Source organism: Protopterus annectens, chromosome 5.part0 (genome assembly GCF_019279795.1).
Source record: "Protopterus annectens isolate FY-2018-M chromosome 5.part0, PAN1.0, whole genome shotgun sequence".
Lineage (NCBI taxonomy): Eukaryota > Metazoa > Chordata > Ceratodontiformes > Protopteridae > Protopterus > Protopterus annectens.
In genome coordinates this window covers 659263616-659280704 of record NC_056735.1, presented here as the reverse complement: position 1 = coordinate 659280704, position 17089 = coordinate 659263616, and the positions used below count along the sequence as shown (strand labels likewise).

Below are 17089 nucleotides of genomic sequence, written 5' to 3'. Positions count from 1 at the left end.
ATCTGAGCATTGCCATTTAGATTCTTGACATAACTATAGAATGCATTATGGTTGTCTCTGGAATCTTTGGCAATTTTATTTTCGTAACTAGCTTTTGAGGATTTTATGAGGGATCTCAGCTTCTTACTGAGGCTGGTGAGGGAGTTTTTTGCATCCTGGGATTTTCCTCTTTTTTGCAACAGTTTCTTCCTTCTGTTGTATAGTTTGTTTATAGCAGGGGACCACCAGATTGGCTTCCTTTTTTGGAGAAGAGCATCTTGGTTCTATTTGGGATGGCATGATTCATGCATGAGTGGATGTGCTCGTACAGTGCCTTAGTGTAGGATTCTGCAGTCGAACTTCCAGATCCCATCTGCGTGGGTGTTGTGAAGTTTGCCACCTCTGACTTCAGTAGCTTGAAGTTGGCTTTGGGGAAGTTTTTTTACAGAGGTTTCCTTACTGGGGGGTGGGGGTGGGATGTGGATGTCAAGGGTGATTTGCTTATGGTCAGACCTGACCAATGAGGGGGTGACCACTGGTGTGGAGCATCTATCTCCCATGTTGGTAATGACTAGGTCTAGGATATTGGAGCCCCTGGTGGGACAATGGATTAGTTGATCCAGGGCATTGGAATTTATGAATTCCAAGAACCGTTGGGAAAAGGAGTTGGTACCCGAGTAGTTTTCCCAATTAATGGCAGGGTAGTTGAAATCACACAGTATTAGGGTGTTTGGTTGTATCTTAATATTTTCCAGTATGTTTAGAAAGGTGTAGTGAGAATCTTGGGGCATGGTTGGGGATCTGTAGCAAGCTACAGTTTGGATTGCAGTGTTACCTAGTGTTAGTTGCACCTGGAGAATTTCAGATGCATTCTGTTGGGCAACTAGCCTGGAGGTGTGAATATCCTTGGTGAATATGGACACTCCTCCACCTTTAGTGTTTCGGTCCTGGTTTTGTGGCCGAACAGTGTGGTAAGAATTGTAGCCTGGTATTGCAGGGGTGCTCTCCGGAGCCTTGAACCAGGTCTCAGTTACTGCACAGATATCGATGTTCTCCATTTTTAGGAGTGCCTCGAGAGAGTACATTTTGAGGTTTAGACTTCTAGCATCGAGTAGCATTACCTTCAGATTTTGCCTGCTTCTATCTGTTACGGTGGTGGTTTTATCCTTTGAACCTTGCCTAAAAAAGGCACTATAGGGGTGGCAAGAGCTTTAGCCAGTAACCTGAATCCCAGGGGTGACAGGTGCAGACCATCTCTGGCAAAGCATCGTGGTTTGTCGATCATGTCTTCCCAGGATGTTGAGATTTGGCAATTTATCATTGTGGAAAGAAGTTCCTTCAGTTATTTGAGTTTTTATAGCCTGAATAATAAATATTTAACAGGTGAACAGTCACTCAGAGCATTAGAGACTATTTCAGTGCAAAATGCACCTGTTATATCATGACCATTACTTGTCTAGTGTGGAGCTAGAGAGGTTTGTTTGAATTAGTTCAAGTAGGGGCCTGCATTTTATGGACTAAACTAAACTGTTGCAACATTTTGTCAAGGGAAAGTTACTTTTGGGGTTTTTTTTTTTTTTTTTTACAATCTGGTAAATGGATAGTTGGGCTGGTCAATTAACCTTTTTTAGCCATTAACCAGGCTCACTTTAGTACAAAGTTTATAACACAAATTCAATTCCTGATACTGTACTTGTAATACAACTGGCACAGACACTGAAATCACCAAGAATTAGTGTATTATGGACACCTATAGGGAACGCATTTTGTAGTATACTTATAAAACAGAGATGGAGGAGGATGAAAGAATGCATACTGCTGCAACCCACTTGAGTGTATGTCCACCGTATGCAGTACATGCAAGTTGCCATTTGGGACTCTATCATCTTTAGTATGAGAATTAAAACAATGAGTAAAAAGGTCACACAGGAAAAACAATTGGTTAAAAAACACAAAGAAAAATCTAGCATAGCTAGACTTTCCACGGTGTGATACCTTAAACCTCTTATCAGAGGGAACATGGAATATATGCAAAATACTATCAGGTGTTTCAGCTAAATGGCAATTCTGAATGTCCATGACTTTTTTTTCACTTTACTTTTAGGTCCATTTATGGACAGTTTCTTGTTGTGCGTTGACAATGAACAAGTAAATCTGAATTTAGTTAAGTATTTTAATCTTAATCTTTGTCTCTTATTTTTAAACACCTTTATTAAAGCATTTAACAGCAGCAGCATTTAACAATCATATTAAAGAAAATTTAACAGAATGTTTTTAAATAGCTCTCTCTCAAATGGATGACTTTCATAATCCTTACTACAAGAGGTGAAAATAAAGGACACAAGCACTTCCCAATTACTTTACTCCTTCCCCCTTTTAGATTATCATTTACCATTAATACCCTATTCTAAGCCAACCACGGCCCCATATCAAACGTGGGGCACCGCCAAAATCATCCTTTTTCATCTCTACTTCGTCTCATCAAGTTCTGCTCACAGTCCAGGAAATGGTACCAAAGTACCCTTTACTTATAAAATTCTGTCTAGCTTTCCCCTCAAGTACTCTTTCTTCATTTTCTTGCAGCTATGTAACTAATAGCTTCAATTTTGCTACAGCTGGCTCATCCTTCACCATAAAGTGTTTCATGATCAATTTCTCTGCTAAAGGTAAAGTCTCATTTAGCAAATTTAAAAATATACTGAGACAACCTTATGCCCTTCAAGGCACCTACAAATATATCACCAAAAAAGTCGCTCAAATCCAAATTCACTTGTTAAAAACATTAAAGATCCAACTGAAAAGCAGATAGTCTTGAACAAGCCCAAGTGTCATAAATCCACACTTTTGACCCTTCTCTATACCTCCATCACTACTCATAGCAGGACACATCTTGCTGAAACTCTCTTGACATAAATGCACTGATATAACATTTCAAGCAAAAATCTGTAATATCCAGGTCTTTATCACATATCTTGTGCTAAACATCCTCATTTCCATATCCTTTTCAGAATGAATGGACATAATACAAGCCCAACTAATCCAACGTGCCTATGATCAGTTTATCCTAAAAATCTGCCAGCATTCTACAAGCCACCTTCAATTTTTTCATTGGTATCAAATCTTCACTTGCTTTTTCAACCCATAAAATAAGTGGTTTCTCCACATTCGCAATCCCTCTGATTTTCGTCACCTCCTCCAACAATCCATATACCCTTAGCTTAGTATTTCTCCTCATCTTAAACCCACTTTATTTCTAGTCAGGGCAATACTTCATCTTCACTCCTTAAACTAGTACCAACATTTTGTGTCTGATCCTATTCTTTCACTACCAAAACACATTTTCCATTCTTATAAAACATTCCTGACTCCAAGGGTATCACTTCATCTATCCAGATTCTTCACCTTTTACCATGAAACCATATTTTTAAAACAGCACATTGCATTCTGTAATGCAAAGTAACTCCCCATCATGCTTTCCATTCATACTACCATTCCAATGTCAACCCCAGCCATTATTTATACAAGGACTTGTATAATCATTTTTAATATGAATGCTCACCCACGAGGAGTAACAGTTCAAAAGGATGCTTCCAATATCCATGACTTTGTAAAAATGTGTGTATGATGTGTGTGAACATACACAATGCACATACATACATCTCTCTATGCATCTAAGTAAATACACTACAGCTGCTAGAAAGACTGCAGTTCCTAGCTAAAAAGTTCACCAGACTAAACACCCTCAGCTTCTAAGACAGACTTGAAGCTCTGCCCTATACTCTGCCTCTTCAAGGCTCCTGCAAAGGCATCTATGTCTAGCATTCCCTGTTATTAAGGACCCAACCCTCTTGGATTGCCTACACCTCCACAAAAGAAATAGCTCCAAAAACAAATCACAGACTTGAAATTCCCTCAACAAATGAGCACAGTGTGGGTGGGACAATAATTACTCAGTACTTCCCCTATAAGTAATCCTTCTTTACATATAAAACTAAGTGACACTTCATTTCTGTTAACGTAAACCTTAACAACTGGATGGGTGTCAAACATACTGGGGCTGAACTGTGTTTGCCCTCCTAGAGACAGGAGATGCACTATGAGGGTGGATTCTGGCAACATGATCATGGTCCATGAACTGACTCTGCTTTGTAAACTTTATCAAACATGTGCCTGTTAACATTTATGCATATCCAAGAAGACTTTCACATATTATTAATACAACAGCTGCTATACACAGAGGGTTTAACAAGACTGGATGAAGATAAAGAGAAACTAGTGACAAAAATCAGGACTCAAAGGTGGGGTGCACTAACTGCTCTCAGCACAAAAAAAAGCTAGACTGCAATGCAGTACTGCTGAAAGGCAGAGTCACAAGACAGGATGTTTAAAAAAGTATTTTTTTTTCTATGGACGCCAAAAAGAGAAGCATACAATACAAACATTTCTCTCAAAGGAATGGGTAAAACCATTTGGATCAACCACATATGTGAACTAAGGTTTCTGTTATAAAAGGAACCATTATCGATCATGGGATGGGTAAGGCCAATCTATAACCAAACAAAATAGGTTATTTTGAGCACAAAAAAGGAAAACTGGCAAGACTTAAAATGGTCTACAAGGGCACCTAGCCTACTAATATGAACCTATGATGAATGGTAGCCAAAGGACATAATGCTGCTTTTACCCAGACTACTTAACTCACCTTATGATGAAGTCAAACTCAGCCATGTTGACAAGATGAGGCTGTACAGCACAAAGAGTGCAGCATGTAATTATGCAATACTGTATTAGTTTCCACAGTATATGGCCACTGTCAGATATGTACAGAGCTGTAGACCCAGATTTACATATTTTAATCTAAGTCAAAGAGACTGTACAGCAACTGATTTATCCATTTACCTATTTACTGACACCCAGTGCCCTCTACCTACTCTTTTACTTAAAAAGGAATGAAACATGTGACATATGTAGTCATCTTAGCATTTTTAAGATGCAAATTGCCCCCTCCCCATGGTCTGGGCTGATGGTCAGCTTGAAAGGCATATAATCTGGGTCACACTAAAGTGTTTGCTGCCCAATACCCAACATCATATGAATGTGGACATGCACTTGTCATTTTTCTCTTGCACTGAACTCAGGCTTATAATTTATAACCTTTTCTGCCCTAAGCTACTTCCTTGGCTTCTGACACGAAACACTACAGCAGTCAATGGTAGCACCCCTCAGTTAAACCATGAGCATAAGGATCTCTCCTGTATGGGAACTCTCTCGCTCCTTGAGCAGGGCAGTAGGTATCAATCTCCTCTAAAGGCCCTGTACTCTAAAGGCATGACAACTGCTGCCACTTTCACTGAGCAAAGACAGTGGAGGTCACAGCAGAACAAATGCAATTCCAAGTATTTAACACACCTGCACAAACCATCCAGGTGCCACATTAAGCACTTCTCTGCTACATCAGGTAAGGTTAAACAGGTGATCATATGTCCACATTTACTCCTAACTTCAACAGAGAGTTTTTTGTTTCATGTAGCAGCTGCTGACTCAAGACAAGACAAATAACCTTCTATACAGAGATTACATCACGGCCAAAGATTACATCATGACTTTGTTGTACTGTAAACATTTTTTTTTATTAGCATAGTTACTTTATTCATTACATAAACATAGCAATTTTGCAATCCTCATTAAAAAAATAAAATGTTACATGCACTATTACAGATGTTTGTCTTTACATACTCACAGATTTTTGGCAGCTCCAAATCCACCAGGGAAGATGACAGCATCACAATTCTGAGGGCTAAGTTCATGCAGATCAGTAACATTGCCCCGAGCAATTCTTGCAGATTCTACAAAAACATTCCTTCAATGAAAACAAGAGAGTGTAAGTAACAACAGAAGAGCTCCATCTAGTAGCATGAATAGGGCAGGCAATGTATACACGATTAAAAGACACGCACTTGATGTAATTATAACTTATGAGCCAGCAGCTCATTCTGTACTGCAGTTAAAATCCTAAACGTCTTGGCATTTACGTGCAATAACATTGTGTGGGCATTACTACTAAAACTGATGGCATGAAGCATGAAAAACCATTTAGCCAGCAGAAAGGAAATCAGTCACATTTTTGAAGGGGTTTCTAGCTTTGCTTCTGATATGAGTAGCTTTATTCAAAACAGTAACATTTTCTTGGACTTCTGCCTATGGTTTAGAAACAGTGCAGAGATTCTTTTTTAATCTATTAACATTCTTGCTGTACCACTATACTTGCTAATGGGTTTATATCACTTCATCGAAGTAACATTTCAAAGAATGGCATTTTATCTGACATGCCTTTCATCACCATTCCCTGCTAATTATATACACCAACTCAGAGATCCCACTACAGTAGGAAAAGGGCAAATTTCCCGATCCTCACTGTACCTTGATCTCAGTATGATCAGTTCGAAGAACAGCATGTTTGATGTAAGTGCACTAAAAATGCCATCCGCAACTGATTTTTCAATGAACTGATAGGGCCCCACTGCAAATAATACTTCTTTAGAAGGGATCACCAGAAGAGTAAGATAAATGCTGAAATTATCATTGCACCTAACTATGTTTCAAAGCTGCTTTAAGTGAAACTAAAGAAAAGCCAATTATGCTGGCAGATCTTGTCAAATTCTTGATCAGTGTGCAGTGCAATTCATGTAAACTGACCCTCTTCCAAAATAGTATTTCACTGAATGAGATTACATTTAGTTGATCTGTTTAAATGCTTCAGAAAAGGGGGTGTGGTGGAAGACAGCTGTTGCCATCGGAGATTCATTTGGTTGACTGTAAAAATTATTGGCCAGACTAGCTTTCATCCTGAATAGCCCAGTCAGACCACCTATGGAAATTATTCTCCAGAAACCACTTTAACATTAGAGCATTTATCACAATTATATTCTTACTTCATCTCTTACTTTTGTTTTCAAAAAAAGTCAAAGGTGGCAAGAGAAAAATCAATAAATAGCAAATAACACAGAATCAGATCATGGGAACTTTTCTGGCTCTGTGCCCAATTTTCTGGGACATTGGGCTTTATCAATGTGTTTTGCTTCTGATGAGGGGGTTCAGTGTTCCACTCAGAGTTCAACTGATCACGATGAATCATAACATAAAAAAATAATACCTCCCAGAAGAAAAAAGTCAAAACTCTTGCTTCAGGACTTAAAGCTTCATCTGAAAACCAGTTAACTCAAAGTCTTGCTACTATCTAACAACCTTGATAAATCATGTATCAAAAATTAATTGAAAAATCAGACAGCCATACCCACTTTTACAGGGGCTAATATATTAGGGTACCCTAGTGAAAGGTTCAAATAAGTTCCTACAACAAGAAAGGGCTAAGCACTACTCATTTCACAGCACTTGTGATTAGCGTGATTAAAGGGTATGGGTGAATTATAAATAACAAAAATAAATAGAATAAAAAGAAAGCTCACATGAAAGAAGACTTAACTCATTACAGCCGAGTGTGCCTCCAGGCATTTCTGCAATTACCTCCTACTGCACCTCTGGGTGTGAAATACTGTTTGTTCATATTTGCATTAATAATTCCAAAACCATGCTACATAAAAGGTATCAGAGTATTTTATCTTGAACCATACATGGTGGCAAACACAACTGTATTGACATTTGACATCTGTCAAGTAGTATTTGTTAGAAGTGTAAGGTGATTTTTTAAAGGCACAAACCACACCCACTGTGAGTTAAAGGTACACACCCAAAAGAGCTGTACTACAGGGAATGAATTAGACAGGAGTTTCAGTTTTTTTCAACTGTAGGACTCGCTTATTTGCTATAACAGCTGTCTTTTTTTCCTAAGAGCGCCTGTTTTTTTTCGATTGAGGGGGGTTCATAGGTAGGTACTAGGCTATTGGCCCTAGGGCCTGTACAAGCCTAGCCAAAAAGGTACCCTGGCTTTTGCAACGCAAGAAAATTATTTTCTTGTGCCCCTGTCGAGCAGAACCACAGAAGTGATCCCTGAGGTGAATTTCATATTACCCATCCAATCATGAAGATTCTTCTTGAGAGTGCTAATGAGGAGCTCCATAGATAGGTAGTCTGTTCCAGAGTAATGGAAGTCTCTGGGACAGGAATCTATCCCTCCAGCATGTTCTGTTTATTGTGGTGACAAGGTTTAGGTCCCTAGAGCGTGCAGCTCGGAGGGATTGGGATTTCTTTAAGTGGAGCATGTCCAACAGCTCTGGGTTTGACATAGCTTTGTATGTTAGGCAGAGATTGCCTCTGAGTAGGCGATATGCGACGGACTAAAGCTGGAGTTTTTTTGAGACTGTCTGCGTAAGGCATCTGTTTGAGGCCAGTAATCCTCTTTGTGAGGTATTTCTGTGGCCTTTCCAGTTGTTGTAGATGTCTTGTGAGGTACATACCAAAAGGGGCATTGTACTCTATAGAGGGGAACAATGACCTCTTTTTTTCTGGATGAGAAACCTTTTGTGATGAGGTGTGTCACGTAGAAGGATTTCCTGACCACTGTGGCGATGTGATTATCAAGGGAGAGACTACTGACCACCTGGGTCCCAAGGTCTCTTATCACACTTTCGGTGTTAAGTAGACTACCGCCTACGTGGCAGTTCATGGGTGCAGAGTTTTTACCAAAGGGGATGACAATGCATTTTTTGGCATTGAGCTTGAGACCATGTCTCTGACACCAGGCATCTGTTTCAGTGAGGCCCTTTTGTAGGATGTCCACATCATTAGGAGTTTCGATTATGGCTCCTAGTTTGCAGTCATCTGCGAATTTAGTTAGCCAAAGACCTCCTGTGTTAGCCTGTACTTCAGAGAAGTAGATACCAAACAGGAGAGGACCCAGGACGGAACCCTATGGTACTCCACTTGTCACTGGTCTGAAGTCTGATTTGGAGTCTGCTACTTTCACAGTGTGGGTTCTGTCAGTAAGCCAGTTGGCAACCCATCTTGTGACATAGGGATTTATACCTAGTTTAGTGAGTTTATCTATAATTCCAGAGTGGGGGATGGTGTTGAATGCCTTGGAGAGATCTAGATAGGCTGTGTGAACCACCTTACCCTCATCTATGGCTTTGGTGACTACTTCAAAGAAGTCTATCAGGTTTAGGAGACATGATCTGCATTTTACAAACCCAAACTGTGTGGGGTCCAGAGTATGGAGATCTCCAATGTCTTTGTTTATGAGTTCCATGATGATACGTTCCATGGCCTTGCAGACTAGGCTCGTCAGGCTAATGGGGCAGTAGTTCCGGGGTCTGTTGCGCCCCCCCCCCCTTTGTGGAGTGGGATAACTGTCGTGGTGCGCCATTCAATGGGCACAAAGCCTGAAGTGAGGCTATGATTGAACATGGTACTTAGGTGGGGTGCCAGTTCATTCTGTAGTTCATGTAGAATGCAGCCTGGGATGTTGTCAGGTCCCATGGATGCTGTGTTCTTGGCTTTGGAGAGTGAGGTTTTTACCTGTGCAGCCGTGATTACAGGAACTTTGCATTCTTCTGGTATAAAGATAGGCCCTTCAGGGGGTGAGAGGGGGGTAAAGTTAGCACTGAACCTATCTGCCAGGATGTTGGCAATATCAGTTGGTTCTGTATATTTAGTGTCATTGTGCTGTAACTCAGAGCAGATCTGAGTGTTGCCATTGAGATTCTTGACATAGCTACAGAATGCTTTTGTGGTGGTCTTTAGAATCAGTGGCAATTTTGTTTTCATAACTAGCTTTGGAGGATTTTATGAGGGATCTCAGCTTTTATTGAGGCTGACCAGGTAGTTCCTCCAATCATGGGATTTTACTCTTTTTTGCAACAGTTTATTTCTTCTGTTGTAGAGTTTGTTTATGGCAGAAGACCAACAGATTAGCTTCCTTTTTTGTTGGAGGATAGCATCTTGGTTCTGTTAGGGATAGCATGATCCATGCACTCATGTAAGTGCTTATAAAGTGCATTTGTGTAGGATTCAGCAGTCGTACCTCTATTGTCCATCTGCATGGGTGTCATGAAGTTTGCCACTTCTGTCTTAAGAAGCATGAAATTGGCTTTGGAGAAATTTTTTACGGTTGTTTCCCTAATGGGAAGTGGGAGCGGGATGTGGATGTCTAGGGTGATTAGCTTGTGGTCGGATCTGACCAAAGAGGAGCTGACCTCTGGTGTGGAACACCGGCCACCCATGTTGTTGATGACCAGGTCTAGGATATTGCTGCCCCTGGTGGGGGTGTGGATAAGTTGACCCAAGGCGTTGGAATTGATGATTTCCAGAAAACGTTGAGCAAAAGAGTTGGTACATGAGTAGTTTTCCCAGTTAATGGTAGGGTAGTTGAAATCACCCATTATTAGAGTGTTGGGTTGTACCTTAATATTTTCCAGTGTATCAAGAAAAGAGGAGTGGGAATGCTGGGGCATGGTGGGGGGGTCTGTAGCAAGCTACAATCTGGATTGCAGTTTTGCCCAGAGTTAGTTGAACTTGGATAATCTCGGATGCATTATGCTGAGCAACTAGCTTGGTGGTGTGGATATCCCTAATGAATATGGACACGCCTCCACCTTTAGTGTTTCGGTCCGGGTTTGGTGGCCAAAAGGTGTGGTATGAATTATAGTCTGGTAATGCAGGGGTGCTCTCTGGAGTTTTGAACCAGGTCTCTGTCACTACACAGATGTCAATGTTCTCCATTTTAAGGAGTGCCTCAAGTGAGTGCATTTTGAGGTTTAGACTTCCAGCACTGAGTAGCATTACCCTAAGATTTTGCTTGCTTGTACCTGTTGCAGTGGTGAATTTGTCATTTGAACCTTGCCTAAAAAAGGCACTATAGGGGTGGCAAGAGCCTTTGCCAGTATCCGGAATCTCAAGGGCGACAGGTGCAGGCCATCTCTGGCAAAGCAGCGTGGTCTGTCGATCATGTCATCCCAGGGAGACAGATACTGGATTCCCTTAGAATGACACCAGAAGCTTAGCCAATTGTTAAAGTCAATCATTTTGTCCTTGTACTGTGGTATCATTCTGGGTGATGGCAGGATGCTACTCAGGGCTAGGGTCATACCTGCCTGGGCTACAAGATCGGAGAGCTCCTCCATGTCTCTTTTCATGTAGTCCAGGGAGGTACGTCTCAGGTCATTCACACCAACATGGACAATGAGAGTCATATTTGTACTTGTTGTGGAGTGACCTGAGTGCGTGCATTATGTGGTGGATCCTGGCACCTGACAGGCATCTGAAAGTAACTTTTTCCTTGTTTAGCCTGGTGAGTGGAACATCAGTGTGCCTGACTACAGAGTCACCTATGACTAGAGTGTTGGGTACGTTATGCCTTATGTGCTGTATTTGAGTGGCACACTGAGTATGTGGGCTGTGTGTCATTTGGGTTGTGTTGGGGGGTGGAGGTTGCTTGCATTTCTGCTTTGGAGGTCTCTGTGTTTGGGTAGATTTGTACTGAGAGCCTCTGCGAATGTAGGTGCGTGTTTTGTGCTTCTGTGTGTGTGTTTTGGTGGTGTAGGTTCTGAGGGACTATGTGATGAGTGTGGTGCGGTGCAAGTGTTTACCTTCTCCTCTTGACTGTCTAGGCCAGTCTTTGGTGAAGAGAGCTTTGCTTCCAGTTTGGCTATACAGGTGCATCTCTGTCAGGTCGTAGTGTTTGGTGGTAGGAGGAGAGGGTTGTCTGTGTACATGAGGCAATTGCTGCATTGCCCCAAGATGCCCAGATTCATCAGGTAGACAGGAGAAAACACCGGGAGCTGACCTTTACACATACTTGTATAGGTGCTTATTTATTAAGTACTAAAAACTGTTTTCCTCTAGACAAGTGAGGAAAGTTGAGTGCTGTAGTAATTTGTAACTTATTTAGTGCTTACAATGAGTTCTGAACAAGTGCTGAGACTCAAAGAAACAGATGAGTGCTAAAACTAAAAAGCTGGCTAGTTGCAAGTGAAATTTTAAAGAACAGACTTTATGGCACAAGGAATAGTTTAACCCCAGTTAAGTGGGGGGGATCCTGGACACAGCAAATCCGTATCTGGGCAAGACCTGCCACAAGAAAGGGGGGAAGCAAGCTTAGAATTTTTTTTTTCCAGTAAAGTGGAAATGGAGAAAGCTGGAACAGAAGTTAATTCAACGTTAAGAATCTGAGTGGGTTGGCCTTCACAAATGTTCTTTATTAGATTGAGTGAACTAATGACACTAGACTGGGAGGAGTGTCACAGATCAAATATACAGTATGGGCGGGCAACTGCAAAGCCACCAAGTATAAGAACACACAACACTAGGGAGGGTGGATGGGAAATTACAGTTCCTAGCTGTAGCCACTAAATGAAAGTTTTAAACAGATGAAGGAACAGACTCGAGATTGCTTTTAACTGTAAACAGACAATTATCAAAAATGCAGAGAAAAGGTCGGATAGAGCACTCACAAACAGAAAATACAATTCTCAGTATGAAAAATCAGCAGTTTATACTTAAGTAATGTTAAAACAGTACATAAATGCAGTGAAAGAATAAAAAAAAAACTTTATAACAGTGCAAAATGTAGATCAACTGCATAGCACAATTATAAGTGTTTCAGAAGTGCAGTTCAGAGAAATAAGTCTAAGAAATAACTTATCCTGCTCTTGGAATCTTAAGGAATTTCCACTTATGCAATGCAATCCAGAGCCTGAGCCATACAAACAGAACCTTTATAAGACACAGGGTTTTATATAGCAGTAAGAATGGAAGAGTTGGAAGATCAGATTACTACTCAGCCCCTGCTATTACCCAATCACTCATACTACAGAAGGTCAGAAGGCCTTGCTACTCTTAATAATAATGAAGACAATCAGCAGAAAATGGCTGACAGAAACACAGGAAACTCAAACAAAACTAACAGCCTAGACAACAGGCCTCTATCAAGATTATGCCACCCGAGTAGAACACAGAAACTTCAGTTTAAAAGCATAGAAAGAACACCCACAAAGAGAAAATACAAGTCTCAGTATGAAAAAGCCGTTTACAATTTAGTAATTAAATAAAAAATGCAAATATAGTAATGTACACTATTACAGTTCCTAGCTGTAGCCACTAAATTAAAGTTTTAAACAGATCAAGGAACAGACTCGAGAATGCTTTTAACTGTAAAAAAAAAAAAAAAAAAAAAGTAATCTCCGTAGTATCCCTGAAGTCTCAAAACAACCCACTAAAGTGTAGTGGGTCTAAAAACAAAACAGTGTAGAAACTTCTTTGTGTGGAAGATTTTCAGTCCATATATTTCTAGTTAATCACTGTATATTAATCAGATCAGACAATAGTAGTAGAAGTAGCGAACATAAACTCGTCAAGTCAAAAAGTAATAATACAAAATATATAATTCTACAGCATTACTAAGTATTCGAAAGTAATCCAAGCAAGGCAGGCAGTCTGTTTCCAGTCGAAAATCCTTTATCAAGTACACAGACAAGCGATCCAAGTTAAACAAAAATAGAGTAATAATTTCCTCACAAGCTTTCTAAATATATATATATATATACTTTTTATCAGGCATGGGAGTGGTTTATTGTGCTGTAAAACAAAGTGGTATTGGTACACATGTTAAATTCACATCCCTTCCCCCATCAGAATAATTTGGTTAAATAAGATGTACCATTAAAGTACATTAGGGCTAGATATTACTTTTAACTGTAAACAGACAATTATCAAAAATGCACAGAAAAGGTTGGAAAGAGCACTCGCAAACAGAAAATACAACTCTCAGTATGAAAAAGCAGCAGTTTACACTTAAGTAATGTTAAAACAGTATAAAACAGTACATAAATGCAGTGAAACAATAAAAAAAGCTTTATAACAGTACAAAATGTAGATCAACTACATAGCGCATTTATAAGCGTTTCAGAAGTGCAGTTCAGTGAAATAAGTGTAAGAAATAACTTATCCTGCTCTTGGAATCTTAAGGAATTCCCACTTATGCAATGCAATCCAGAGCCTGAGCCATGACTTTTTCCCCTCCAATATATGGAATTGAAAGCTGAAGTAGTCTGTGACCTCCATGGAGTGTTTTGCCAGTGCATGTCTTTGGACTTCAAGTTTTACTTCTGAAAAGTGATGTGAAATTCAAATCTGGAGTTTGTTTATAGTTTTGTCCACACAGAAAGCTTCACATTTTGTGCATTGGGCCCTATAGACCATCTCCATGTTGCATTCTGCCATGCATTTGTTGAAATATTCCTTCCTTGTATTAGGGCATACAGAGAGGTTCGAATTGATCACATATACAGAATGAGCAGTTCTGGGATTTGCATTCAAATGTTCCATTTATGCTGGGATCAATCAAATCCATTTTGAAAGCAGGATTCAAGGAAGTTCCTTACATTTTTGTCTCTCAAAGATGAGCTTGAGGCCTTGTTCCAATATCTTTGCAATTTGCCCTAGATATATGCACGTCCTTGACAATGACAATACACACAAGTTTAAGTTTCTGGTCATAGAAAAGACTAGGCTATATGGAAGGTTGGGTGACATCAGGAAGAGAACAGAGGTGAATGAGACAAGGTGGATAATAAGACTGAGGGCAGATTCTGGGAAAGGTTTAAATGATAAGGTCCCTATTAAACCTATACTGAAAGCTAGACCACTATGTAGGTAGACGAGGGTTCAGTTATAATGTTTACTTTTGTGGTTTTAATTATTGTATGTTTTTTATATGCATTGTTTTATGTATATCATGATGTGTACTTGTATATGTATGTGTTTGCTGTAACACCAGTATGAAGTTTTAAGTTTTTATTTCTAGGAAGAAGTGATGTTATACATTTGCGAAAGTATTTTGTATGTGTGTGCACATGATGTATGTATCCATTACATTTTTATATATTTTACATGGTTGTAGGTTTGCTGTCCATATGCTTTTAGAGCGCTATATTATGGATTTGTGTGAAGGCTCTTTAAATTTAGCTAGGATTCAATATGAGGAAGAAATAATTAAGGGAGTGATGTAATGCTGTATAAAAAAGGATTTTTGTTTTATGCCTTTTAATATCTGACAAAGCAGTTAGATTAACTGTGAAAGTGCTTACATCTGTTTGTTCAATAAAATGCCTCATACTGAATTGACTTGGCTTGTTCGACTTTTCTGCTGCTTGTTGGTACTCTATATATTAGTCTAATTAGAGTATAGTACAGAAAAATGACAAACGTTTGACCTGGATGAGATATCTTTAGATATTAGTTCTGCTAAAATCAAATGATGCCCTGACTACTGATGCAATGTGATCAAAGGGAGTTGTTGACCAAGCTATTAAGATGTCGGTTTACAATGTCAGTCTGGAGTGGAGTACTAGCTATGCAGTAGTTCAGGATTTTTATTTATTTATTTTTTTTTAACCAAAAATGAAAATAATCCACTTTCTTGCATTTAATTTTAGCTGTTTTTCAGTGCAGCATTATTTGTAAGGATTAGCTTGATGACATGACACTGTCAGGGGATGATCAAATAATAAACTTTCTTTTTGTGGGCCTTTTGCTGTTCGTTACTTCGCTTACACAAGTTTGCCTTTTTGAACTGTTCATCCTAACAATATACTTTACATTTCTTTGTGCTTTCTGAATGTAGCACCTTCCTTAGTACCCTATGAACAGGTTGCTTCTTTTCCAATATTATGTTCTCCGCCTTTCTTGCACAGTGCAAACTGCCACCCTTCTCTGTGACCTATGTTTTCCATTCAATCTCAAAACAAAGACAGCACACATCTATCAAGACTAATCGCCTGAAAATTTCTTGAATAAACTACTTGCACTGGTGGTCATTACCACCATCCATCTTCCAGTATTCCTTCCTGCCAATGGTTTATAGTAAATATGTTTTTCATTTTTTTAATATAAAAATATCATCCTCCTCCTCTCATCCTGTCAAAAAGAAAGCGTGTTAAATGTGTTATCCTATAATATAACCCGAACTAGAGCAGACTCACAAATTGTAATATAAAAAACAGGATTGCATATGACAGATGACTGCCAAAAAAAATAAATAAATAAAATAAAAGTATAGCAAACATCCTCCCAAATGAAGTACCTCTCTTCCTTCAAGCCACAACCTGGCAAAGATGGTGAGGCTAATCACAAAACTACACATAAAGCTACTCACACACTAGTCTGTCAATCTACCCAGTGTATTCTACACCTACACAATGCAAAGAATTACTGATAGAAAAAGCACTACATTACATATGAACACAGCAAAAACTAAACAAACAAGAGTCCATTTTTGAACAGTAACCATGTTCTCCTAGATGCCTCAACAGTAACCATATTCTAGATGTCTCAACTACATCAAATAAAGTTATTCTTCAATTACAGTTTATTAAGCATAAGGAACATTTCTATCAAAAAAATCACAAAGTCTTCTATAGTTATATCAAGAACCTCCACGGCAATATCCAGATTTGCTCCGAGTTAGTGAACAATGGTACCTCCGACACTGAGCCAACAGATATTGCCAACACACTGGCCGACAGATTCAGTGCCAACTTTATCTCTCTCTCCCCCCTAAAGGACCAATCACAATACCAGAAGAATGCCAGGCACCCAGCATTACTGCAGCACAGGTTAAAGCTGCATTGTCCAATGCCCAGAATACAGCTTCCATGGGACCAGATAATATCCCTGGCTGTGTTCTACATGAACTACAAAATGAATTGGCACCACATCTGTGTGCCCTGTTCAGTCACAGCCTCACCTCAGGCTTTGTCCCTACCGAATGGCGCACTGCTACAGTCATCTCTCTCTCCATAAAGGGGGAGCAACTACAGACCCTGGGAATTATTTCCCCATTAGCCTGACGAGTCTGATATGTAAAGCTATGGACATCATGGACCTGATTAACAAAGATATAGGAAATCTCCAAAATCTAGACCCCATGCAATTTGGCTTTGTGAAGGGGGGATTATGGCTGCTCAACCCGGTTGACTTCTTTGAGTCAGTCACCAGGGCTGTGGATGAAGGTAAGGCAGTGCATACAGCCTACCTCGATCTGGCCAAGGCCTTTGATACCAATCCTCACTCGGGAATTATTGATAAACTCAAACTAGGCAAAAAAACCCTGTATCACTAGGTGGGTTGCAAATTGGCTCACAGATAGAACACACAG

The 17089-nt window shown here is 39.7% G+C and overlaps 1 protein-coding gene across 1 annotated transcript in view; it reads right to left on the bottom strand.

Annotated features, from left to right (window-relative positions):
- LOC122802738 (glutamine amidotransferase-like class 1 domain-containing protein 3A, mitochondrial) overlaps positions 1-17089 on the bottom strand; it is a 219190-nt gene that overhangs the window by 106552 nt on the left and 95549 nt on the right. The window contains exon 4 of the mRNA XM_044072503.1: positions 5720-5839. Within this exon, the coding sequence (XP_043928438.1) occupies positions 5720-5839 (120 nt within the window). The remainder of the gene's footprint in view (positions 1-5719; positions 5840-17089) is intronic.